At 48.0% G+C, this 26,910-nt stretch overlaps 2 protein-coding genes across 5 annotated transcripts; one reads left to right on the top strand and one right to left on the bottom strand.

Annotated features, from left to right (window-relative positions):
- Positions 1 to 20,434: 20,434 nt before the first annotated feature.
- Positions 20,435 to 23,604, bottom strand: LOC125537436 (protein IQ-domain 26-like). 4 transcript variants are annotated; one of them, XM_048700764.2, is made up of 5 exons: positions 22,610 to 23,120; positions 22,443 to 22,505; positions 22,035 to 22,339; positions 21,391 to 21,567; positions 20,435 to 21,264 (listed from the first exon to the last, which is right to left on the bottom strand). In XM_048700764.2, the coding sequence occupies exons 3-5, from the start codon at positions 22,311 to 22,313 to the stop codon at positions 20,671 to 20,673; spliced, it is 1,050 nt and encodes a 349-aa protein (XP_048556721.2). In that variant the 5' UTR covers positions 22,314 to 22,339; positions 22,443 to 22,505; positions 22,610 to 23,120; the 3' UTR covers positions 20,435 to 20,670. The 4 variants fall into 4 exon arrangements, with proteins under 4 accessions (XP_048556721.2, XP_048556718.2, XP_048556719.2 ...); XM_048700761.2 differs by lacking the exons at positions 22,443 to 22,505; positions 22,610 to 23,120 and adding an exon at positions 23,161 to 23,604; XM_048700762.2 differs by lacking the exon at positions 22,443 to 22,505.
- Positions 23,605 to 25,938: 2,334 nt separating this feature from the next.
- On the top strand, positions 25,939 to 26,598 carry LOC147992202 (uncharacterized). Its single transcript, XM_087538963.1, has one exon. The coding sequence runs from the start codon at positions 25,939 to 25,941 to the stop codon at positions 26,596 to 26,598; it is 660 nt and encodes a 219-aa protein (XP_087395089.1).
- Positions 26,599 to 26,910: the final 312 nt, after the last annotated feature.

Below are 26,910 nucleotides of genomic sequence, written 5' to 3' on the forward strand. Positions count from 1 at the left end.
CAGAAATTTACTAGCTGTGTTGCCCTTGAACGAGTGAGCGGACCGAGTGCATTGATGCCATCAATTATTCTCTCAATCTGCACTTCATTGGCAACACGAGGATGTACAGGGCGAAGATTTTGCTCTTGCTGGTCATTTTCATTGTTAGAGGGATTGTCTTCAGGCTGAGCATTGTCTTCAGGTTGATCAGGTGCGGAGATGATAAGTTCCTCTTCAGGTTGAGCTTCAGAGGGTATGATTTATCCAGTTCCCATAAGTTTGATTGATTCACTGGATGGAACTTCATCTAGCACATTTGGCAGGTGCTCTCTTTGTGAACCGTTAGTCTCATCGAACCGCACATCCACTGTTTCAACCACTTTATAATGAAAGAGATTGAAGACTCTGTAGGAGTGCGAATCCTTTCCATATCCAAGCATAAAACCCTCATGTGCTTTTGGTGCAAATTTTGAAGTGTGATGTGGATCCTTGATCCAGCACCTGGCGCCAAATACTCTGAAGTAACTGACATTTGGCTTCTTGCCAGTAAGGAGCTCATAAGATGTCTTGTTCAGAAGCTTGTGAAGATAAAAATGGTTGATTGTATGGCATGCAGTATCAATGGCTTCAGGCCAGAATTTTCTTGGAGTCTTGTATTCATCAAGCATCGTTCAGGCCATCTCAATGAGTGTTCTGTTCTTGCGTTCGACGACGCCATTCTGCTATGGCGTGTACGGGGCTGAGAATTCATGTGTGATGCCCAAAGTATCAAGATATGTATCAAGGCTAGTGTTCTTGAATTCAGTGCCATTGTCACTTCTGATGTGCTTTATCTTGGCGCCATAGTTGTTCATTGCTCGATTGGCGAAGCGTCTGAAGACATACTGCACTTCAGTCTTGTAGAGGATTATGTGCACCCAAGTATATCTAGAATAATCATCAACAATGACAAAGCCATAGAGACAAGCAGTAGTACTAAGAGTTGAGTAATGAGTGGGACCGAAAAGATCCATGTGGAGCAGTTCGAAGTGTCGAGTTGTTGTCATGATTGTCTTCGAGGGATGCTTGGCCCTCGTCATCTTTCCTGCTTCACAGGCACCGCATAAGTGATCTTTCTTGAACTTGACGCCCTCGATGCCTATGACATGCTTCTTCTTTGCAAGGGTGTGGAGGTTCCTCATGCCAGCATGCCCTAGCCTCCGATGCCAGAGCCAGCATTCGGAAGCTTTTGCCAGAATACATACGGCAAGCTATGGTCCTGCTGAGAAATCTACCACGTACAAATCATCTTTCCTATACCCTTCAAACACTAGAGACTTGTAAGATTCCATTAGAACAAGGCAATGATATTTTCCAAACATCACGATCATGTTTAAATCGCAAAGCATTGAGACATACATTAAGTTGAAACCAAGGGATTCAACAAGCATGACTTTATCCATGTGTTGATCCTTTGAGATTGCAACTCTACCTAGACCCAATACCTTACTTTTACCAGTGTTAGCAAATGTGATGTGACTCTTGTCGGATGGACGTAAGGTTGAGTCCATAAGAAGGCTTCTCTTGCCAGTCATGTGATTGGTACACCCACTATCAATAATCCATTCTGAAGCTGCTGGTGTCATACCCTATAGTGCAGTTAGGGGGATAGGCTTCATGAAGAGAATTGTGAAGCAAAAACATTTGATGAACCAGTGGGTTATGAAAGCTTAGCTTGAGATTTGGACTGATAGGGCGAGTAGCAAGCGATTCAGGAACGAAGTACATAATAAGACCATTCGGGCATTTGATCTTGCGCCCTACAAGATGTTTAAGGTCCCCAGCAATAGCGTCAGACGATTTTGGTTTTCTGCTGGAGACCCTTCCCTGCAAAAGAGAGTTAAGCTTTCTTAGCCACGCACATCTTCAAGGGTGGCTTAGAAGCAATAAGTCTAAGTGCAGCATCTGAGAACTTTGGCTTTGGAGCCCTAGCAAAAAGTCTTGCAGGAGGACAATAGTACTCATAAGAATAAGCAGAATAGTTCTTGGTCTTATGAACATGGCGGTTTGATGAACCGCGCTCATATTCATAGGCCTGAGTATGGCTTCCCTGCAAAACATTTGCGTTAGTGCGACTCAAGTGAGTCCTCTGTCTGTATGAAGCCTTTGGACCGTATGAAGCCTGTGGTCTGGGGTTTGTCTTCTTCACCTGTGGTGTCATGATGACATTCACAGGAAGATTCTCCAAACACTTTTTCGGCACCCAGATCTTCTGCATAGACAGTCCATTCCTGCAGTTAGTACCAATATACCTGGCAAACACGTCACCATTCTGATTCTTAAACAGTTTATAGTTTGCATCAAAGGATTCATCAATAACGATGGGATTAGCACAAGTGAAGCCAGATAGGGTGGATGGATCCGCTGAAGGTTCCTTTGCAGCAACCCATGTGGTTTTGGGGTACTGCTCAGATTTCCAGTAAGAGCCATCAGCATTCATTTTCCTTTCGAACCCAACACCCTCTTTCCTAGGGTTTCGATTCAGGATCTGCCTTTTGAGGACATCACATAGTGTCTGATGCCCTTTGAGACTTTTGTACATCCCTGTTTCAAGCAGTGTATTCAACCTAGCATTCTCATCAGCAATAGCAGTGGTATCCTCAGCGGAGGGGTTAGTTACCACATCAATAATTGAAGATATTGCAATAGTAGCAGTAGTAGAACATTCAGCAACAGAGGTAGCATTATCACGCTTAATGCATTTAAGACATGGTGGTTCAAATCCTTCCTGAGCGGAACTGATCTGTTTGGCGCGAAGTGACTCGTTTTCCTTTTGAAGATCTTCATGAGCCGCTCTCAATTTCTCAAGATCTTGCTTCCTTTGAAGATAATAATAGGAAAGCCTTTCATGAGTTGTTGAGAGCGTTTCATGACGACTTTCAAGTTCCTCATACTTAACATGAAGATTTTTTTTATGTCTTCCATTAAGGACTGAGATCGAGTCATTTCAGCGTCTAGCAGATCATCGCTTTTGTCTAACAGTTTTTGAATATGTTCCATAGCTTTCTGTTGTTCAGTTGCAATTTTAGCAAGTGTTTTGTAGTTGGGTTTGGAATCATAATCAGAGTCATCTTCACTAGATGTTTGATAGTGAGTAGTGCGTGTGTTTACCTTGGCACCGCGTGCCATGAAGCAGTAGGTAGGAGCGGAGTACTCCTTGTCATTTGCATCGGTGTCGGTGATGAAGCCGTTGTCTTCAGTGTTGAAGATGGACTTGGCAACGTATGCTGTAGCCAGACTCGCAACGCCAGAATCGGACTCCTCCTCAGACTCCACCTCCGCCTCGTCAGAAGCAGACTCCTCCTCTGAATCCATTTCCTTGCCAACAAACGCACGTGCCTTGCCAGATGAGCTCTTCTTGTGTGATGAAGACTTGGAGGAGGACTTGGAAGAGGACTTTGAGTATTTCTTCTTCTTCTTGTCGTCAGAGTCATACTCCTTGCTCTTCTTCTTCTTGTTGTTCTCATTGTCCCACTGCGGACACTCAGAGATGTAGTGGCCAAGTTTCTTGCACTTGTGGCATGATCTTTTCTTGTAGTCATAAGAAGAAGCTTCATCATTCCTTGAGATTTATCGTGAAGACTTTCTGAAGCCTTTCTTCTTGGTGAATTTTTGGAACTTCTTCACAAGCATAGCAAGCTCCTTTCCAATGTCTTCAGGATCATCAGAACTGCTGTCGGATTCTTCTTCAGATGTGGAGACAGCTTTTGCCTTCAAGGCATGAGTTCGCCCATAGTTGGGACCGTAGATGTCTCTTTTCTCAGAAAGCTGAAACTCATGTGTGTTGAGCCTCTCAAGTATGTCAGACGGATCGAGTGTCTTGAAGTCAGGACGTTCTTGAATCATCAGGGCTAGGGTGTCAAACGAGTTGTCAAGTGATCTCAGGAGTGTCTTGACGACTTCATGCTTGGTGATCTCAGTGGCGCCGAGAGCTTGAAGCTCATTTGTGATATCAGTGAGTCGATCAAATGTGAGCTGGACATTCTCATTGTCATTTCTCTTGAAGCGGTTGAAGAGGTTGCGAAGGACGCTGATTCTCTGATCTCTCTGGGTTGAGACGCCTTCATTGACCTTGGAGAGCCAGTCCCATAACTAGCTTAGATGTTTCCAAAGCACTTACACGGCCATACTATCCTTTGGTCAGATGACCACAGATGATATTCTTGGCAGTGGAGTCCAGTTCAATGAACTTCTTGACATCAGCAGCGGTTAAACCTTCACCAGCCTTAGGAACGCCATTCTTGACGACATACCATAGGTCGACATCAATGGCTTTAAGATGCATGCGCATCTTATTCTTCCAGTAGGGATATTCAGTTCCATCGAAGACGGGACATGCAGCGGAGACTTTGATTATCCCTGCAGTCGACATAGCTAAAACTCCACGTGGTTAAACCGAATCACATAGAACAAGGGAGTACCTTGCTCTGATACCAATTGAAAGTGCGTTATATCGACTAGAGGGGGGTGAATAGGCGATTTTTATGAAAGTCTTCACAATGTGGAAGTTTCGAAGACAAACGATAGAAATAGACCTATTACCATGCAGCGGAAGGTAGACTACACTAGGCAAACCATAGTCAAGTATTCAATGAAGTGAAAGCACAATGACCTATAGCAGCTAGGTAGTAAGGATCAGGTAGGAAGATATTATGAAGCCAATCAGAACAAGCAGTCACTCAGTGAAGACAAAAGATAGTGCAATCATACAATGACTTCACAAGGACCAACAGTAAGTAAAGGGAAGGGAAGGATGAAACCAGTGACTCGTTGAAGACAATGATTTGTTAGACCAGTTCCAGTTGCTGTGACAACTATACGTCTGGTTAGGGCGGCTAGGTATTTAAACCTGAGGACACACAGTCCCGGACACCCAGTCCTGAACACGCAGCTCAGGACACCCAGTCCTCACCGTATTCCCCTTGAGCTAAGGTCACACAGACCTCGCCCAATCACTCTGGTAAGTCTTCAAGGTAGACTCCCAAATCTTCACAGACTTTGTTCACCAGCGATCCACAATGACTCTTGGATGCTCAGAACGCGACGCCTAACCGGCTGGAGGATTCACAGTCCTCAAGTGTAATAAGTTTTCAGATCACACAGACAGGAAGACTTAAGTGATGCCTAACACTCTTTGGCTATGGGTGGTTAGGGCTTTATCCTCGCAAGGAATTCTCTCTCAAAGGCTTCGAGGTGGGTTGCTCTCAAACAACAAAAGCCGTACTCTAACTCTGAGCAGCCAACCATTTATGGTTGTAGGGGGTGGGCTATTTATAGCCACTAGGCAACCCGACCTGATTTGTCCGAAATGACCCTGGGTCACTAAGGAACTGACACGTGTTCCAACGGTCAGATTTCAAACACACACGACAACTTTACTTGGGCTACAAGCAAAGCTGACTTGTCCGACTCTGGACAAGATTCGCTCTCATAGTCTTCACTCGAAGACATAGGTTTTGGTTAAGCATCACTTCAGTCATTCTGACTGGTTCTCTTGGACCCCACTTAACAGTACGGTGGTTCCTATGACCCAACAAGGAAGAAAAAGAACTACGAAAGATCTAAGTCTTCGAGCTCCATAGGCTACATGCGATGTCTTCTCTTGTCATAGTCTTCAATGTGAATATCTTCACATACCACCTTTGACATCAATGTCTTCATACATTTTTAGGGGTCATCTCTGGTAGGAAAACCGAATCAATGAGGGACTTCTACCTGTGTTATCCTGCAATTCTCACAAACACATTAGTCCCTCAACTAGGTTTGTCATCAATACTCCAAAACCAACTAGGGGTGGGACTAGATGCACTTACAAACCCACGCTGCTTCTCGGCATGGATGGGACGGTGCTATCCATTGGTGGATCATCCGCTAGCTGCTGAGACCCCCTTTGCTGGCTAAGTGAGTCGATCTGCTCCTGCTGCCGCTGGAATTTGATTGCCAAGTCCGCGTGCACTGATTCTAGGCCTTGAAGGCGTTAATAGTCTAGCTTCCTCTGCTCCTCCTCCATCTTCCTCTTCTTCTCCTCCGCAATGTTCTTTCTCGCACGGGTTCTGTTGTCGGCGTTCCAGTCCGAAAACCCCTCATACCACAGAATAGCGCCCATGCCTCGTGTTCTTCCCGGGTGTTCAGTATTTCCCAGGGCACGCGTAAGCTCGTTGTTCTCTCTGTTGGGCTCGAACAACCCGGATCGAGCCTCTTCTATTGCAACAAGTAGCTTATCTTCGGCTCCGTCCAGACATGCCTTCTTGGAAACTTTGCCTGTCTTCGGGTCCAACTCCCCCCCCCCCCATGCACATAGAACCAAGTCCTACATCTGGGGGGCCAGCTCAATGTTTCTGGAGTGACACCTGCATCCAGCATCTCTTTCTCAGACTTATCCCACTTAGGCATTCCCACCGCATAGCCACCTGACCCCAGCTTATGGAACTTATCCTTTTTTGCGGCATTGGCCTTGTTTATTCTCGACCGTTCCTTAGATAATTCCGAATCCTTGAATTTCACGAAATCGTCCCAATGAGCACTTTGGTTCTCTAGTGTTCCCTCGAATACTGGAGTCTTCCTTCCTCCGTTGACGTACTTGGCCCATTCACGAATCTTGTCGTTCTTGAATGCAACCGCCATCTTCCTAAGAGCAGCGTCCTTGACTTTCTCCACATCTGCATTTGTGAAATGATCTAGTAGGGTGAAATGTTCCATGAGCGTTTCCCAAAGCAAATGTTTTTGTCTGTCGTCGAAAAAAGTAACTCCTGGACGTGGCTTTGCTGGCTCTCTCCATTCTTGAAGGGAGATCGGGAGTTGGTCCTTCACAAGAACTCCGCACTGACAAACGAACTTGTTCGCAATCTTCTTAGGCGCGGATGGTTCGCCATTAGGTCTGATTGCCTCGATATTGTACTTTAGGCCCTCCTTCAACTTTTTGTTCGGGCCTCGTTTCGTCCTGTTGCCTGAAGATTTGCTCGATCCGGGTGGCTGAAAGAAGAAAGATCGATTCGTTAATATATCTTCAAGTCATTTAAAACATGTGATGATCACCAGATGCCTGCTTATATAAATATATATACCTCGCCGGTCTTTGTTGTTTCAAGATCAACATTTTCTTCGTCATGTTCATAGTTCATGACTTCATCAATTCGGTCGTCGCGATCGAATATCATATCACCCTCCCTGGTGTTGTTTAGATATTCGGAGCCGTCATAATCTTCTTCATTCCGATCATCATCTGGCCCGCGAGGATTGCGTATGATATTAAACAGGGCCTCTTCTCCCTCTCTGCCGGTATTGTCCACCATAGGTTTTGTTTAACTAATCCAAAAGAAATATATTCAAATTACAATGCATGGATGCAATCAATTAATAAGGAAAAACTGAATCAATCATAGTACATAATAAGCATCATCGAATATAATCTCGAATACGTCGTCTCGAATAATAGATATAATGTCGAATACATCATCTCGAATAATAGACATAATCTCGAATACATCGTCTCGAATAATAGACATAATCTCGAATACATCGTAGGATCATGCGGCGTGGGCGGTGGACACCCAAAGAGAAGGAACCCTCACAGGATCATAGCTGAAGTGAGATCCCTGAAGAAACTGCCAGGTATTGGAGAACCTGCCGCCCTCTAATGCAACCATGTAGCGATGGACGTGCCCGTCCTCCTCCCTGACACGGCGACGTACCACCTCCGGCGGGGCCGGCTCCCTCCGCACCGAAACTGGCCCACGCGAACGCCACCAAACGAGATCAGGGTCGACGACAGGGGCCGGGTTCCTCATCAAGCGGCGCGCCCCTCCAGGCAGCACCTCCCAGTGCCAGTCCGGCGGAGCCCAGTCCCGGACATGGGTCAGCCGAACGTCGTCGCGGACGGGTCGACGGCGAGGATGCGGGCCGGGCATCGTTGAGAACAAATACTAGCTATATGCCCGCAAAAAGTAACATTTTTTTAATGATTGGATTTTGATAACTAAAATTTCTAACATTTCTATATAACTAACATTCCTATAACATTTCTAACAATGCTATATAACTAACATTTCTATAACATTTCTAATATTTCTATAACTAAAAAACAGAAAAAAAATTATAACATTTCTATATATATAACTAACATTTGTATAACATTTCTAATATTTCTATAACTAAAAAAAGAAAAATTTCTAACTTTTTTATAACTATTTCTATAACTAAAAAACAGAAAAATTTCTAACAATTCTAACTTTTTTATAACTATTTCTATAACTAAAAAACAGAAAAATTTCTAACAATTCTAACATTTCTATAACATTTCTAACAATGCTATATAACTAACTATTTCTATAACTAAAAAAGAAAAATTGCTAACATTTTTATAACTATTTCTATAACTAAAAAACTAAAAAAAATATGTGTGTGTGTGTGCTCACCGGCGAGGCGAGAGGCGACGGGGGGGCGGCGACGGGGACGGCGACGGGCGCGGCGACGACGGGGATGGCGACGACGGGGACAGGGACGGGGCAGCGACGGCGGGGACGGGCCGGGGCGGCGACGGGGACGAGGCGGCGATGACAGGGACGGGGACGATGCGGGACGGGCCGGGACGGCGCGGCGGTGACGACGGGGACGACGGGGACGGGGACGACGGGGCGGCGACGACGGGGACGGGGCGGCGACGGGGGCGGCGACGAGGGATATGGAGACGGGGGCGGCGGCGACGGGGCAGAGGAGAAGAAGCAGATGAGAAACTGAAATTTTTGAAGTGTTTAGTTATATAGGATGGACCTTTAGTACCGGTTGGAGCCACCAACCGGTACTAAAGGCCTGTTTTGGCCAGGCCAAGCGGCGGGAACCGCACCCCTTTAGTACCGGGTGGTGGCTCCAACCGGTACTAAAGACCCCCCCCCCCTTTAGTACCGGTTTGAGCCACCACCCGGTACTAAAGGGGGTGCGCTGGCGCAGGTGCGGTGCGAAATGTTTAGTCCCACCTCGCTAGCCGAGGGGCGTTCGCACTGGTTTATAAGCCCCAGTGCGGTAGCTCCCTCGAGCTCCTCTCCAACGCAGGCCTACTTGGCCTAAATGTTCTGTGCTGCCCTGTGGGCCTACTGGGCCTTTGCGGGCCTGCATCCTGGCCCAACAACAGGTTGGGTTTCTAGTCGTATGCAGGCCGCTGTGGCGCAGTAGGTGGGCTTTTTTCTTATTTTTTTGCTTTATTTATTTTTGTTTTATTTATTTTTGAGTTGTTTTTTTGCTGTATTTAGAGTTTCTTTGTGAATATTTTTGCTTTAGGTACAAAAAATTACAAACTTTCTGTTAGTACCGGTAGTTTACAAATTTGAATAGTTCAAATTTTAATTTATTTGAAATTTGTGTGAATCACTAGTTTGTGAATAACTTAACTTTGAGAATAGATTTTTCAGTGATTCTTTTTTATTATGTTTAATATTAGTGTGTTTTATCATTATATTCAATTTGGTAATGCTTAGGTTATTTAAAAAATGAAATGCCTTTTGTAACGGATGAGTTTTCGTCCGAAACCCTGATACTTCGAAAGAGATTGTCCATTTTGTACACGAAGTGCATCTAGTTTTTGCGGTAACCCTCTCTACTTTTTTGCACATGCTATGTGGGTGAAATTATGATACCATGCCAACTTTCAACCTTTTCTGAGTTCATTTGAAATGCTTTTAAATTTTAGGGTCATTTAGCTTAAAAAAATCAGTAAAGGCATGAAAGAATTTGTTTGCACATAAAATTTCTTCGCGTTTCAAATGCCAAAACACATAACTACCCTAACTATTATAGAGATTCCCTCCTGGGTGTGAAACACAGAAGAAAGTGATGATAGTGAAGCCGATCACATCCCAGATCTTTGGGTGTGAAACTTTTTCTTCGCGTGTGTCCCTTTGTGCCGTAACCATGGAAAATCTTCATCATTTAACGGGATGCTCGGGTCAAAATTCACTGTGAATGGAGCAATTTCATCAAAAATTTCATAATCTTCTGACATGTCTGTCTTGTCATCTACTCCCACGATGTTTCTCTTCCCAGAAAGAACTATGTGCCACTTTGACTCATCATACGATGCATTCGCTTCCTTATCTTTTCTTTTTCTTGGCTTGGTAGACATGTCCTTCACATAGAAAACATGTGCCACATCATTGGCTAGGACGAATGGTTCGTCTGCATACGCAAGATTGTTGAGATCCACTGTTGTCATTCCTTACTGCGGGTCTTCCGTTACCCCGCCTCGTGTCATATTGACCCATTTGCACCGAAACAAAGGGACCTTCAAACCACGTCGATAGTCAAGTTCCCATATGTCCTGTATATAACCATAATATGTTTCCTTTCCTGTCTTGGTTTCTGCATCAAAGCGGACACCACTGTTTTGGTTGGTGCTCTTCTTATCTTGGGCGATCGTGTAAAATGTATTACCATTTATCTCGTACCCTTTGAAAGTCATTATATTCGAAGATGGTAACTGGGACAGCAAGTACAGGTCATCTTCAATAGAGGTGTCATGCATGGTACGTGTCTGCAACCAGCTGGCGAAACTCCTGGTTTGTTCACGTGTAATCCAGTCATCAGACCGCTCCGGGTGTTTGGAGCGTAGCAAATTCTTGTGTTCATCCATATACGGAGCCACCAAGGCAGAATTCTGTAGAACTGTGTAGTGTGCTTCATTGAGAGAATGTCCGTCCATACATATTATTTGTTCCCCTCCTAGCGTGCCTTTGTTGGGGAACGTAGCAGAATTTTAAAATTTTCTACGCATCATCAAGATCAATCTATGGAGTCATCTAGCAACGAGGGAGAGAGGAGTGCATCTACATACCCTTGTAGATCACGAGCGGAAGCGTTCAAGAGAACGGGGTTGATGGAGTCATACTCGTCGTGATCCAAATCACCGAAGATCCTAGCGCCGAACGGACGGCACCTCCGTGTTCAACACACGTACGGAGCGAGGACGTCTCCCGCGCCTTGATCCAGCAAGGAGGAGGGAGAGGTTGAGGAAGAAGGCTCCAACAGCAGCACGACGGCGTGGTGGTGATGAAGCTGCAGTACTCCGGCAGGGCTTCGCCAAGCACTTATGGAGGAGGAGAGGTGTTGGGGAGGGGAGGGGCTGCGCCTTGGATGTTGTGTGCAACCCTCCCCTCACCCCTCTATTTATAGGGGAAGGGGGAAGGGGGCTAGCCCCCTCTAGATGAGATCTAGAGGGGGGGGGGGGGGGGCGGCGGCCAAGGGGAGGGGGGCTTGCCCCCCAAGCAAGGGGGCGCCCCCCTTAGGGTTTCCCCCAAACCCTAGGCCCATGGGCCCTAGGGGGGTGGCGCCCCAGCCCATTTGGGCTGTTTCCCTTCTCCATACAGCCCATAAGGCCCTCCGGAAGAGGTGGCCCCTCCCGGTGGACCCCCGGAACCCCTCCGGTGGCCTCGGTACAATACCGATATGCCCCCAAACCTTTCCGGTGAACGTATGACAACTTCCCATATATAAATCTTTACCTACGGACCATTACGGAACTCCTCGCGACGTCCGGGATCTCATCCGGGACTCCGAACAACATTCGGTAATCACATACAAGTCTTCCTAACAGCCCTAGCGTCACCAAACCTTAAGTGTGTAGACCCTATGGGTTCGGGAGACATGCAGACATGACCGAGACGACTCTCCGGTCAATAACCAACAGCGGGATCTGGATACCCATGTTGGCTCCCACATGCTCCACGATGATCTCATCGGATGAACCACGATGTCGAGGATTCAATCAATCCGTATACAATTCCCTTTGTCAATCGGTACGTTACTTGCCCGAGACTCGATCGTCGGTATCCCAATACCTTGTTCAGTCTCGTTACCGGCAAGTCACTTTACTCGTACCGTAATGCATGATCCCGTGATCAACCACTTGATCACATTGAGCTCATTATGATGATGCATTACCGAGTGGGCCCAGAGATACCTCTCCGTCATACGGAGTGACAAATCCCAGTCTCGATTCGTGCCAACCCAACAGACACTTTTGGAGATACCTGTAATGTACCTTTATAGTCACCCAGTTACGTTGTGACGTTTGGCACACCCAAGGCACTCCTACGGTATCCGGGAGTTGCACAATCTCATGGTCTAAGGAAACGATACTTGACATTCAGAAAAGCTACAGCAAACGAACTACATGATCTTTGAGCTATGCTTAGGATTGGGTCTTGTCCATCACATCATTCTCCTAATGATGTGATCCCGTTATCAATGACATCCAGTGTCCATAGTCAGGAAACCATGTCTATCTTTTGATCAACAAGCTAGTCAACTAGAGGCTCACTAGGGACGTGTTGTGGTCTATGTATTCACACATGTATTACGATTTCGGGATAACACAATTATAGCATGAACAATAGACAATTATCATGAACAAAGAAATATAATAATAACCATTTTATTATTGCCTCTAGGGCATATTTCCAACAGCCTTTTCCATCCAGTCTGCCCTTATGCCGCGATTCAGGAACACCAATCGGCTTAAGGTCAGGAATAAAGTCAATACAAAACTCAATGACCTCCTCATTTTTATGGCCCTTGGAGATGCTTCCTTCTGGCCTAGCATGGTTATGAACATATTTCTTTAAGACTCCCATGAACCTCTCAAAGGGGAACATATTGTGTAGAAATACAGGACCCAAAACGTTAATCTCTTTGCATAGGTGAACTAGGACATGCGTCATGATGTTGAAGAAGGATGGTGGGAACACCAACTCGAAACTGACAAGACATTGCACCAAATCATTCTCTAACCTTGGTATGATTTCTGGATCGATTACCTTCTGAGAGATTGCATTGAGAAATGCACATAGCTTCACAATGGCTAATCGAACGTTTTCCGGTAGAAGCCCCCTCCATGCAACCGAAAGCAGTTGCGTCATAATCACGTGGCAGTCATGAGACTTTAGGTTCTGGAACTTTTTCTCCGCCATGTTTATTATTCCCTTTATATTCGACGAGAAGCCAGACGGTACCTTAATACTAAGCAGGCATTCAAAGAAGATTTCCTTCTCTTCTTTGGTAAGAGCGTAGCTTGCATGACCCTGATGTATGCCGTCTTTTCCGTGCATACGTTGCTGGTCCTCCCGTGCCTCAGGTGCATCTTTTGTCTTCCCATACACACCCAAGAAGCCAAGTAGGGTCACACAAAGATTCTTTGTCACGTGCATCACGTCGATTGCGGAGCGGACCTCTAGGTCTTTCCAATAGGGTAGGTCCTAAAATATAAATTTCTTCTTCCACATGGGTGCGCGTCCGTCAGCGTCATTCGGAACAGGTTGTCCACCAGGACCATTTCCAAAGACCACCTTCAAATCCTTGACCATATCATGTACATCAGCACCAGTACGGTAGCGAGGCTTCGTCCGGTGATCCGCATCACCTTTAAAATGCTTGCCTTTCTTTCTTACGGGATGCCTGCTCGAAAGAAACCGACGATGTCCCAGGTACACATTCTTCTTACAATTAGCCAAATATATACTGTCGGTATCGTCCAAATAGTGCGTGCATGCGCGGTATCCCTTGTTTGTCTGTCCTGAAAGGTTACTGAGAGCAGGCCAATCATTGATGGTCACGAACAGCAACGCCTTTAGGTCAAATTCTTCCCCCATGTGCTCATCCCACGCACGTACACCTGTTCCATTCCACAGTTGTAAGAGTTCTTCAACTAATGGCCTTAGGTACACAGCAATGTCGTTGCCGGGTTGCTTAGGGCCTTGGATGAACACTGGCATCATAATTAACTTCCGCTTCATGCACAACCAAGGAGGAAGGTTATACAAACATAGAGTCACAGGCCAGGTGCTATGGTTGCTGCTCTGCTCCCCAAAAGGATTAATGCCATCTGCGCTTAGACCAAACCATACGTTCCTTGCGTCATCTGCAAACTCCTTCCCGTACTTTCTTTCGATTTTTCTCCACTGCGACCCGTCAGCGGGTACTCTCAACTTTTCGTCTTTCTTACGGTCTTCTCTGTGCCATCGCATCGCCTTGGAATGCTCTTTGTTTTGGAACAAACGTTTCAACCATGGTATTATAGGAGCATACCACATCACATTGGCAGGAATCTTCTTCCTGCGGCGCTCGCCCTCGACATCACCAGGGTCATCGCGGCTGGTCTTATAGCGCAATGCACCGCATACCGGGCAAGCGTTCAAATCCTCGTACTCACCGCGGTAGAGGATGCAATCATTAGGACATGCATGTATCTTCTGCACCTCTAACCCTAGAGGGCAGACAGCCTTCTTTGCTTGGTACGTACTCTCGGGCAATTCGTTGTCCTTTGGAAGCATATCCTTTATCATTACCAACAACTTTCCAAATCCCTTGTCAGATACACCATTCTCTGCCTTCCATTGCAGCAATTCCAGTGTGGTGCCCAGCTTTTTCTTGTCACCTACGCAATTCGGGTACAACAATTTTTTGTGATCCTCTAACATGCGCTGCAACTTCTTCTTCTCCAAATCACTTGCGCAGTTTCTCTTTGCATCGGCAATGGCCCGACCTAGATCATCAACAGGCTCATCCGATGCCTCTTCTTCAGCTTCTTCCCGCATTGCCGGCTCAGCTTCTTCCCGCATTACCGGCTCAGCTTCTTCCCTCATTGTTGTATCATCGTATTCAGGGAACCCATGGCCAGGATACCTATCATCGTCCTCTTCTTCTTCATTGTCTTCCATCATAACCCCTCTTTCTCCATGCTTGGTCCAAACATTATAGTGGGGCATGAAACCGGACTCAAACAGGTGGACGTGAATGGTTCTTGACGTAGAGTAATTGCGACCGTTCTTACAGCCAGCACATGGACAATGCATAAAACCATCCGCTCGCTTGTTTGCCTCAGTCGCAAGCAGAAAAGTACGCATGCCATTAATGAACTCGGGAGAGCATCGGTCATCGTACATCCATTGCCGGCTCATCTTCAATACACAGCACCGAAAACATCAAATTAATACAATACATAAAGTTCATACATAAAGATCATACAACACTTAAATGCAACAAACAAATAACTCTCTAGCTAAAGAATTTAAATGCAACAACAAATGCGATCAAGATCGCAACTAAGGTAACAATTGATCCAACAGCATAATGATACCAAGCCTCACTATGAATGGCATATTTTCTAATCTTTCTAATCTTCAAGCGCATTTTCTCCATCTTAATCTTGTGATCATCGACGACATCGGCAACATGCAACTCCAATTCCATCTTCCCCCCTCAATTCTTTTCAATTTTTCCTTCAAATCCTCGTTTTCTCTTTCAACTAAATTTAACCTCTCGACAATAGGGTCAGTTGGAATTTCGGGTTCAACTACCTCCTACATACAAATATCTATGTCAACTTGATGGGCATAATTTGTCATAAACACGAAATGCAATGAATAGTTTAAAAAAAGAATATACCACATCCGAATCATAACCCGGACGAGGGCCGACGGGGACGGATATCAAAACCATGGCACTATGCATAACAAACAACGTATGGGTAAGATAATTATACGAGTAACTATATATCCAAATCACACAAACATCATTTTTTTTATATAAAACTTCATGAACAAGAGGCTCACCACAAGGTGGTGCCGGCGACGGGACGTTGCGAGCGATCGACGGTGGTTACGACGAAGATTTAGAAGGTACTAAGTAAACCACACCTACATATGCAAAACTAAGTGTTATTTTTGACCTCAAATTGCATATAAATCAAATACTAGCACATATATATAATTCCTCCCAAATTACTAAACTCAAAAATCAATCACTATATAAAGCATTGCATGAGCTAATCTAGCAATGAGAGATGAAAGGAAAAAGTTGCTAACCTTTGTGATCATTTGAATGGATGGGGGCCTTCAAATCTTGGGCAAAATGTGTGATGAGCTTGAGAGGAAGAGGGAAAAGAACAGAGAGGAGAGGGGAAAGGGGAAGAACAGAGCGAGCTCGGATGGACGAAGGGTCTATGTAGGACGACCTTTAGTACCGGTTCGTGATACGACCCGGTACTAAAGGTGCTGGAGGGGCCCCGGACTGACAACATCCTGCCACCACTCACTTTAGTACCGGTTCGTGGCACGAGCCGGTGCTAAAGGTTCGCCACGAACCGGTACTAATGAGAGCGGTCCGGCTAGCCGTTGGAACCGGCACTAATGTACAGATTAGTGCCGGCTCAAATTCAAACCGGCACTAATGTGCTTCACGTTTGACCCTTTTTCTACTAGTGACATTAAGCCCAAGCGGCAGTGTTAGCAGCAGCGGGTCCATCTCAGACCAGCCCAGCCCAGACGAACTAAGCCCATATAGACACCACATCTTTGTGGGCCTCGGTACATTGATTACAACCATCATGATTGCCGAGAGTGCGCACTTTGTTGTCATGTGATCGTGGAATCACTAATTGAGAAGTACTCCCTTTAAAGATCACTGCCACCTTCTCAGAATCTGACAAATGGCGGGTTGCATGTGCACTGGATATGCGCCACTTGTCGTAACCAGTGAGTTTTCTCTTTTGTCGTTGATCCATTTATTCAAAAAGTTTTATCTCTTAAACTGTCGTCCAAATCTCGAACTGTTTTCACCGTTGGATTCCTCGCATCGAGATCTTCAAAACTAGATCCTAGGTTGATAGGTTTTAACAAACCTTTTTTCATGAAAAAAATGGACCGGGAGCACGTTTTTCCCCTTTTTGAAAGTCGTTTCTCGAGAGACACGACCATGGCCGTGCCTTTTGCGGAAGCAAAATCGTGCCTCCCGCGGGAGCAAATCCGTGTCTCTCGCGGATGAAAAAAAAGAAAGCACATTTTTTCGTGAAAAAAAATCAATTTTTTTGTCTAAAAGCTATGAAAGACTGATGAGATATCAAAAAGCCGAAAAAAATCATCAAAAAGGCAAAAACGCGTGCGAAAAAATAAAATAAAAATAAAAATTGGAGGAATCGCCCAGAGAGCGACACATGGCGGTGGCTGAGAGCGCGCCAAGTGGTGCGCTCTCAACCCACCCGAAGTGACCCTTGGGGAGGCTGGAGTGCTCCCTGACCCATTTAGTTTTCACATTTTTCCCATGGTTCGCTCTATCGCATTTGGGAAAAAAAAGGAAAAAATGAAATAATTCACAAAAAAATGAAGAATATCATGAATTCAAAGAAGTTCACTGATTTTGAAAAAAAACCGTAAACTTGAAAAGGAGTTCAAAGAATTTTAAAAAGTTCATTTAATATTTAAAAAAATCATCTTATTTGAAAAAAGTTCGTCAAACTTTAAAAAAATCATCAAATTTGTAAAAATGTTTATCAATAGTAGAACAATTTCATCAAATTTGAAAAAAAATCATCTAACTAGAAAAAAATCATCGAATTTTAAACAAACTCCACCCCATAATAGTGTTAACTTTATGTTCTGCAAATCACATTTTTTATAATTTATCTAGGTATGTATCGGGCCCAACCATTGGTGCATTTTTTTATTTGAACCTAAAGGACATTGATCTTGGAATTGTGAGATAGTATGAAGTCTCTGTGTGTGTTTGCTTTATGCCCCAGCTAGCCCCACCAATTTATTGGCATGACCAAAGCTAGGGCATGACCAAAAAATTGGCAAGTTAACCTTGTTTGGTTTAGATCCATTGTACCTACCATTTTTTTTTGGCAAAATCAGTGAAGCCGCCATTTGATTTGCTACCAAGTAAACATAACAAAGTTTGGGACTTACGATTGATCCATGCTTCCTTTTATCCATAGCCGGTCAAAAAAATGTGACACATAACCTTTTTAATCAGCTACAATACACTGAATAAACGAAAATTGGCATGCAAAAGCTCAAATGTATGTTACATTTGTCACACAAAAGAATACTCTTTTTTGAGATAAAATTCCCGTTTTTCCAGGATTAGTTTTTTAAAGGGTTTCAGAAGTAGTTTTTATTTAGGACATTCAGGGTTAGTTTTTTTAAGGCAAATTCTGGATTAGTTTTTTAAAAGGGCTGCTCTGGGCCGTAATAATAATAAACAAATTAGGGTCGGGGTTTGCACCGGATTATAGTAGTCGATCTAAACAACCGATGCTAATTTGTTTGGTAAGTACTACATATGTTGCTGCATGCACCTGCCGGTTAGTTGAGCCAAAAAAAGGAGTATGTATCACCTAAAGATTAGGAAATTGGTGAGATATGCGGACCAATAAATATGTTTTGAGAGTAAATCGTTAGTTAATCGTTGCAATAATTAAGCGGGTCCCATGGAGAGAGCGGGCGAGGGAGTTGCCAATTTTTTCGCGCAGCTTTTCCGTGCCATCAACTCGCCCTCGCTTTGGCAAGAATCGTACTGGTCGGTCGTGGGCGCGTGGGACGAGCGAAAATTTTGGTTACCATCCAAACGGACACCAATTTCTGTGGGCTTTGCCAAATTTTTGGTATGGTTGCTATTGGTTGCAATCTAAACACATCCTCTCTGTAGCTCTCTGGATGCCCGCATGTGCAGAGTGTTCGCTGGTTCTTGAAGAGGATGAGGATCATGAGAATATCGGACGCCAGTGGTCTCGGTTAGATTCTTGTCTACCTCTTTACTACGAATGACAACTTATATAGATCATGGAAAAAATTTAAATGGCGTGGCAATTTTTATTATTTTATATCATGGTAATTTCTATGTGCGATTTTTAAGTCATGACATAGAAACACATAGAACACAACAATTTAATTATTAATATCATGGAATGATTTTATTTTAAATGGCATGGCAACTTTATTCTTTTATTTTTTATGATGACAATATTATTTACGTGTCTTTTTATAGAAAATTTTAAAAATATGACATGGCAAATTTCCTGACTTTTTCACTTAAAATATCTTCTTTGCACATTTTTTCTATTTTTATATATACAAAGAAAATGGCGAATGGGCCTGGAAGAATGGAAAAGGCCCGCCTGGAGAAAAAGCGGACCTGCAGTGAACCAAAAACTTTCACTCGAGGGGGACGCTCCCGAACTCAAATGCTCCTTGATGAACAGTAAAGCCAAAGAACTAGTAAAAAAATGGAAGCATTCTGAATATTTTCTTTGGCAAGCTTTGACAAATGTTTTGTTTGCTTGCAGCAAAAGAAGTAAGAGATACCACCACGGTACGGCGTATTTACTTGCTCTGCGTCGTCCGTCCATGCAGATGCAGAGCCAGCCACACTGACTGACTGACTGACCGACTGACAAGGTCAAGCGAAGCTGAAGCTTGCACGCTCACGCTACGTACGCAGGCAGTCCGCGAGACCGCGGGGGCACGGACAAAGAGATCCCCCTCCCTCCCAGCTCGTACACGCGGGCGAGTGCAGTATAATAACTACACATACATGCAAAGTACGTACGTACGCCAGAGGCAGAGAGAGACGACGCCCGTCTTGTGTCAAAAAGCGGCCTCGCAGATACAGATCCAGATCCGGCAGCGGCGAGTAAAAACAAATCCGCGAGCCCATCTGTCTCTCCGTCCGATCCATCGATCAATCTCTCTGGACTGGAGCCGTCTGCTCCGACCCAAAAACTGACAGCTGCGACCCGTGTCCTCTTCAACTTGAGCTTCAATCCATCAGGGGCTCAGCGCTCGGGCATCTCTGGAGATCCGAATCCGGCGAGGACGACAGGTAGTAAAAAATTTCGCAGCAGGTAAAGCTGCGAACAAGCGTTGTGGCCTCGGCCCTGCTTTACCTCGCGCGTAATCCGGCGCTGTAATCTGAACCTCCACACTCTGCCGAGATGCACGCAGCGCAACCGATCTGCAGCGACGTGATCAGTGATCAGCAATGAACATATACGTGTCAATGCTATTTTTTCTGCCTGCGATGGCCACCGAACGCGTGCTATTGTACGCACGTACTCCCCGTCTTGGGCAAGCTACGATGGTGGGAAACTGGCGCCCTGCACCGTATGTGTCCTTCCCGTCGGTCACATTGACGCCCGCAGAGAGAGATTCTGGGGACGAAAGGGACGCGCTGGATCGTCCGGAATTGCGCCAGCATTGATGCACCTCGCCAAGCTTCCTCTTCTCTACCACCCCACCACCTCAACATCAAGGGACAGCCCGGCCATCTGGTACTACTGCCATTTCCAGCAGAGGCACGGCACGGCAACATTTAAGCCAAAGCGGTGCGCTTCAGTGGCGCTGCAGTTCTCTAGTGCAGTGCAGTGCGTACTCCAAACAACCACAAGAAACCTTTGGCTTCACTGCCAGTATCCATTAACTCCCTTCGTCCCAGCTTCCATGTCTTCTGCACTACCCCCTCTGTTTTCTAGAGGGGGGGACGTCGGTGTCACCATTGATACATCGAGGCTGGCAGTGGCGGGACAGAGCAGAGCAGAGACGAGGGTGGTGGGGTTCATGAGCTTTGGCGCGGCCTCGTTTTCCCCCAAATGGTCTCGCGGAAGCAGAACGGATTTTATTCCCATTCTCTCTGGCATGCCATGCTCGCTCCACCGAGCTGCTACAATGGCGGTTAACATCGGATGACCATGACGATGATGATGTGCCGTGCCATCAACTACAACTACTGCTAAGCATTTTGTTAATCCTGAATGATACTCCTACTAACTATATACCGAGACGACGATGTTAATGGCTTCCACGCCCTGATTAGTAGCGCGCCGGGCGATCATCACCAGAGCTGGTCGAGGTAGTAGTCCCTGGTCACCTCGTCGCTCATCTCGGAGTAGTCCTCCACGCGGCTGCACGCCTCCGAGCTCTTGAAGCTGAAGCTGTCCTGCGACTGCGGCGCCGCCTTCCTCGACCCGCCGCGCGCCAGGCCCGGGGCCAAGGCGGCGGCGGGGTTGTTGTTGCCGTGCCGCTGCCTCGGCGCGCTCTGGCACCGGCCCCTCGCCACGGACGACGCCGTCTCCGCCATGTACCGCGGGCTGCTCGACTCCCGCCCGCCCCCGCACGAGGGCCGGCCTTTCGCCGGCGAGCCGCCGGGCACGATGGCCGGGAGGCGGGGCGTGTTCTGCGTCGTCTTGGGCTGCTGCGGCTCCAGCTCCCGCAGCTGCAGCCGCGACGGCGGCTTGCAGAAGTAGGCGAGCGGCGAGGACGGCGGCGGCGCCTGCGGGTCGGCGGCCGCGTACCGGCCCGCGATCCGGGACGACCGGCACCGCAGCTGGCACGTGTCCATCTCCACGATCCGGGGGCTGCGGTCGTCCCCGGCGCCGCCCTCCGACAGCCTCCGGCGGTGCACCACAGGCACCGACGTTTTCCGCTCCTACGCAACAACAACAAACAATCATCAAGCGTCAAATTTTCAGCTTCATTTTCATTCGCCAGACGAAATGCGGTTCATCACCAGAAGAAGAATCACGATGCGCGGCGGGAAGGGATTCTGACGGACCTGCTCGATGGACCTCCGGGAGGAGGAGAGGTTCTTGAGGGCCTGCGAGGAGGCCTGCAGCCTCATGAGCGCCTGCAGCCGGTGCAGCGTCGTGGCCGCCTGCTTCCGCACCAGGTAGCCGCGCACCAGCGCTTGCAGCTTCACCAGCGACTTGAGGGCGCGGAGAGCCTTCCTGGCCTGCCGGTCGCGGTAGTACAAATTTCAAATCTTTGACACATTTCTTTAGTGTTTGATAGGTTTAATAAGTGCGATGATGACGAGTGCACCGACTAGGCTTGTGTCACGACGTGCAGAACTGTGGGAATAAACATAAATAAATTCGAAGCGGCAGCAGGAGCAGCAGATTAATAAACAATGAGCAGTTGCTAACGAGAAGGCAGCAACCATCGGATGCAACGGGACGCACAGTGAAGTCAAATCTGCTGCCCAATGCAGATGCAGAGGAATCTACCAATATCCCTTTCACCTATTCATCTATGCATTCCATCGCCGTTTACAACTGTTAATCTTTCAAGAGATGATGCAGATGAAATGCCTGAAAATTGGCCTAGCTTCAAACGTGTGTTCATCACAAAATTCAGCTTGATGTTTGTGTGAGAGAAAAGGAAAAGAGAAATGCGAGAGAAGCATGGACAGGGTCGTACCAGGTAGCCCCTGAAGGCCTTCTGGATCAAGACGGCGGCTTCCGTCTCCGTCTCGCGCGCCTGGCCGCAGCCGCACGGCCTGGCCTGGGAGAGCTCGCCGGCGACGACGGCGGTGACGGAAGGCCTGCGGCTGGCGTCGGCGACGCTGCTCCTGGCCTTGGCGAAGCTCCACCTCCTCCTCTCGATCGGCGGCACGGCGGCGCTCGGCTCCTTGGCCCCTTCCTTCTTGCCGCCGCCGCCGGTGAGCACCTTCTTGAGCCACCGCATGGCCCGCCCCATGGCGCGACGACCGATCCTATTACTACCTGCGCGAAGAACGACGCGTCAAGAACTCAAGATTCGGCAAATAAAACACAAAATCGTACGACGAACTGCAAGAACAGAGGAGACGACAGCCATGGCGTCGACCTGCGGGTGAGTTGAGACAGCGTGCGTAAACAAGAAGCCGGAAGCTACGGGAGCAAGTTGAAACTGAAACGGGGAGAAGGTTGAGGAAGAAAGCAAAAGCATTCACCGAACCGCCCCAAAAGATAAGTTTCTGTCTCTTTCTCGTCGGAAGGTAAAAGAGGCGAAACCTTTTAGAGAGGCGCGCGGCGAGGAAGAGGAGGCCGAACAGAAAAGAGCCAGCGGCGTAGCGCCAAGGCAGCGGCAGCGGCAGCGGCGGAGTTTGTGGGTGGGTGGGAGATGGCAGTCGGATCAGTGAAAGGAAGCGAGGGGCAGCGTCGCCTGTGGCCACCTACGTGAAGCCCGGAAGAGGAAACCTTTTCCCCCGGACGAGCTTTTCAGGCAAGCAATGCCACCCACCCACCCCCAGCCCCAACGAACGAACAGTGAAAAAACAGGAAGCAGAGAAGGAGCGAAGAAGAGAAGCGCAGCGGCGTGCGGCGGGGAAGGTGGGTAGGAGAAGGGAACGCACGCGTGTTCTCGCTCGCCTCGCCTGTGGGCTGTGGCATGTGATGACCGCGCACAAGCAGCAACAGGGAGGGGCGTGAAAAAGATTCCCCCGGCTTGTCTACGACGAGGCCGGGCGCAAGGCAACAAGCTAGGCCAGCGTCCCACGGGCACGAGCAAAACGAGACGCGAGAAGAAACCAACGGCGGTGGGGAAATCATCACTTGTATCTCACCTCGCCTGCCTCAAAACTCTCGTCGCCGCTGCGGCGGTGGGGGTGGCAGCGGTCGTCGTCGTCGTCCCGCTCCCGCTCGCGGGGCTGGCTGGCGCGGCTTTTGGGGCGGGCGGGTGCGGCCAGCAGCTCACGCCAAGATCCCGATCCTGCGAATGATTATATTTCCGGCGGGGCTTGCCGCTAGAGTGGATGGGATAGGGTGGGTACACGGGACGAGATCGTGGAGCCGTATCGCCTAGCTAGTGCCTGCCGCCCTGCGCTGGTACCCAGACGAGAGGACGCGCGGGCTTTAGCTCGTCTCCAGTTCCCACTTCCAGCCCTCCCCGTGCCTATGCATATGCCTACGCCGGGAGGGCCCGCGGCGGGGAAAAGCGTGATGTGACGCCGACCGCTCACGGTGGCGCTCTCGCTCACCCGGCCGGCCGCCGGTACACTGACCGCGTACCGGTGGTACTGGAGTGCTACGGGTAGGAGGCACCGATCCGGTCAGATTAATGTTTTGGGGCTGGCTCCTTCCTTTTACTGTCGAGGACTAGCTGTAGCTACGCGCCTGGACCAGCTTGGGCTTGATGCTTGTCTAGCACAACCAACACGGCCCGTACGAGGAATATCTATACAAACTGTAGCTACTGCCTGCACAAGTAACAGTAGTAACCTTTTCTCAAAAAAAAGAAGTAACAGTAGTAACCCTTCTAAAAAAAAAGGTAACAGTAGTAACCCACCGTACTCAAATTTAACAATTGCCGTGGATATTGGCGTCGGTGGGAAACTGTCACGGGAACTACAGTGGCGGACCCCAAGGCCGGCTCCGCTACAGCCCAGCCCAGGCCCAAGCGGGAGAGGAGGCCCAGCTCGCGCGTCACCGGACCGACCTGGAGCAGGTGAACCATATATATATATATATATATATATATCAGGAGTGGGTGTGAGTTAGGGTATCGTTGGATCAGAAAACTGGCGGCGCCATTGGGCGATGTATCCTTCCTCCCCCCCCCCCCCCCCAGACTCTAAATCCCAATCCCCTTCTTGCTGATTCGACCTCTTAGCTACTTATCTGTACTCTGAACTTGGCAATTGAGAGATAGATCGAGAGATTTCTACCCAGGACCGTATCATCTGGTATTCAGAGCCTCAAATTCCCACCCAAAATTTTTTCTTCCGCCGCTGCCGATCTGGAGAAGAAGAAGACTCGCAGCCTCAAGCAGATCATGGCGGATCTAGACTTCCAGAAGCAGATGGAGGAGGCTGCCAAGGAGAGGAGCAGCATCGCGCAGGCGCTGCTCGGGATCCAGCGCTCCCTCGACAAGATTGAGCCAGCGGTGTGGCAGATGGAGCCGTTGCTGCAATCTCTCGAGCCGGTGGTCAACGATCTGTCGGCCTGGCATCCTGGGGTGGATGCGGCTGTCGGGCGTCTCCAAGAAGATCTGGGGAAATTCGCGCGCAGCTCGCCAAGATCGCGCTCGGTGCGAACGCATCGGGGAAGGCGCCGGGTCACTCATCCTCGACGACGGCAGACGCGCCGTTGCTCGACTCCGGCGCAGGTGGTGACGACCATGGGCAGATTGGCCGCCGCTATGCAACACCAAATCGGGTCCTGCCGCTTGGGGAACCAATCCTCCAGGCGCCGGTCCCGACCAATGGTACTTTTCGGACACCCTTTCCCTCCGTTCCTATTCCAAATCCATATGAACAGGGCAACACCAGTGGGTTCTCTGGTGGTAGATCGGGCACTACTAGGGTTGAATGCCCGGAGTTTAATGGGGACAATCCCACGGGGTGGAAAATTCGTTGTGAAGCATGTTTTAGGATAGGGGCAGTGGATCCTTCGGTCTGGGTAGATACAGCTGTGGTCAATTTAACTGGAGCAGCAGCCTTGTGGTTAGAGTGGTCTCAGGCTCATGTTAAATTCACTAGTTGGGATCCTTTTGTTGCATCTGTCTTAGACAAATTTGGCAGGTCTGAGTTCCAACAACTCCTTCGCAAATTTTCTCGGCTTAAGCAGCATGGGACGGTGTTAGAATATGCAGAGCAGTTCAATGTGGTGATGCATAGTTTACTGGCTCACCACGGGTCATGGGATCCGCTGTTTTTCACCACTCATTTCTTGGAAGGGTTGCAACATGATATTAAAATAGTTGTTATGCTTCATCGTCCGCGAGATTTGGATACTGCTGTCGCTCTTGCTGAATTACAGGAAGAGGTGGTGGAGCTAACGCGACAAGAGAATGAGGCAGTGGCAGCGGCTCGCGGAGCGGCTACAAGTGCTCGCACTGGGCGCTTTTCAGCGCGGCCTCCTCTGCCAGTGGTGTTGCCCTCGATCCCGAGCACTTCAAAAAGCGCAACCCTCTCGCCAGGGACACCTCCGACCGATGGAAGACGAAGTCCAGAATCGGCACGTATTCCCATCGCCAGCGCCTTAGTGGACGACAAACTCCGGACACTGCGGGCTTATCGCAAGGCACGCGGGCTCTGCTTCACGTGCGGTGAACGCTAGGGCCAGGTCATGTGTGCACCGTTACGGTTCCTTTGCATGTTGTGGAGGAACTGGTGGGTCTGCTGACACCACCAACAACGCCAGAGTCGCCGGGGTCTCAGGGAACTTCGGAAGATGATCTTTGCCTCTTGTCTGCGGCTGCCATTGCGGGGACAGAAGCACCTAAGGCTTTCAGAATGCTGGGCAAGATGAATGGCAAGACCTTGCTGATGCTGGTTGATTCGGGTTCTTCGCATAGCTTCATCAACTCAGAGATTGCCAGCGATTGGCCTGGAGTGTAGCCTATGGCCAAGAAACTGAGAGTGAAGGTGGCTGATGGTGCAGTGACCACTTGTGACGCTGAGTTACCAGATTGTGAGTACCAAATTCAAGGGCATCAGTTCCGATCAACTTTCAAACTATTTCCATTGGGTAGTTATGATGTGATTTTGGGAATGGACTGGCAGGAATCTCGAGGGCTCATGACTGTCAACTGGGGCAGCAAGTATATGGTTTTTCAACATCAGGGCCAGTTTATCCAGTTGCACGGAGTTTCAGCCTCGGTTCAGGAATGTCCACCGATCTCAACGGTTGAGTTGCAGCTTCTGCAGGCTCAGGAATCAGTGCTGCGAGTGGTGCAGTTGTGTTCAGTTAAAGAGGATGCTGAGGCTGCCGAAATTCCAAAGGCGGTGACAGCTTTATTGGAGGAATTTGCAGAACTGTTCGAAGATCCTCGAGGATTGCCACCCCAATGGTCCTTCGATCATACAATCGATTTGCTGCCTGGGGCGACACCGGTCAACATCAGACCCTATCGATACAACCCGACGCAAAAGGATGAGATCGAAGCGCAAGTGGCCGACATGTTGAAACAAGGGATCATTCAAGTCAGCCGTAGCCCCTTCGCATCCCCTGTGCTCTTGGTGCAGAAAAAAGATGGGGAGCATCGATTTCCGCCATCTTAATGCTATCACTATCAAGAATAGGTAGCCCCTACCCGTGATTGATGAGCTTTTGGATGAATTGCAAGGAGCCAAGTGGTTCACAAGTCTGGATTTGCGCTTAGGCTATCATCAGATCCACATGAGACCTTCGGATGAAGCAAAAACAGCCTTTCAAACGCATCACAGCCATTTTGAGTTCAAGGTGATGCCATACGGTGTGACAGGGGGACCAGCAACTTTCCAAGGTGGGATGAATATCATGTTGAAGCCGTACTTGCGAAAAGGGGTTCTAGTCTTCATTGACGACATTTTAATGTACAACATCACCTTGGA

Source organism: Triticum urartu, chromosome 1A (genome assembly GCF_056163025.1).
Source record: "Triticum urartu cultivar PI428250 chromosome 1A, HENAU_Tu73, whole genome shotgun sequence".
Lineage (NCBI taxonomy): Eukaryota > Viridiplantae > Streptophyta > Magnoliopsida > Poales > Poaceae > Triticum > Triticum urartu.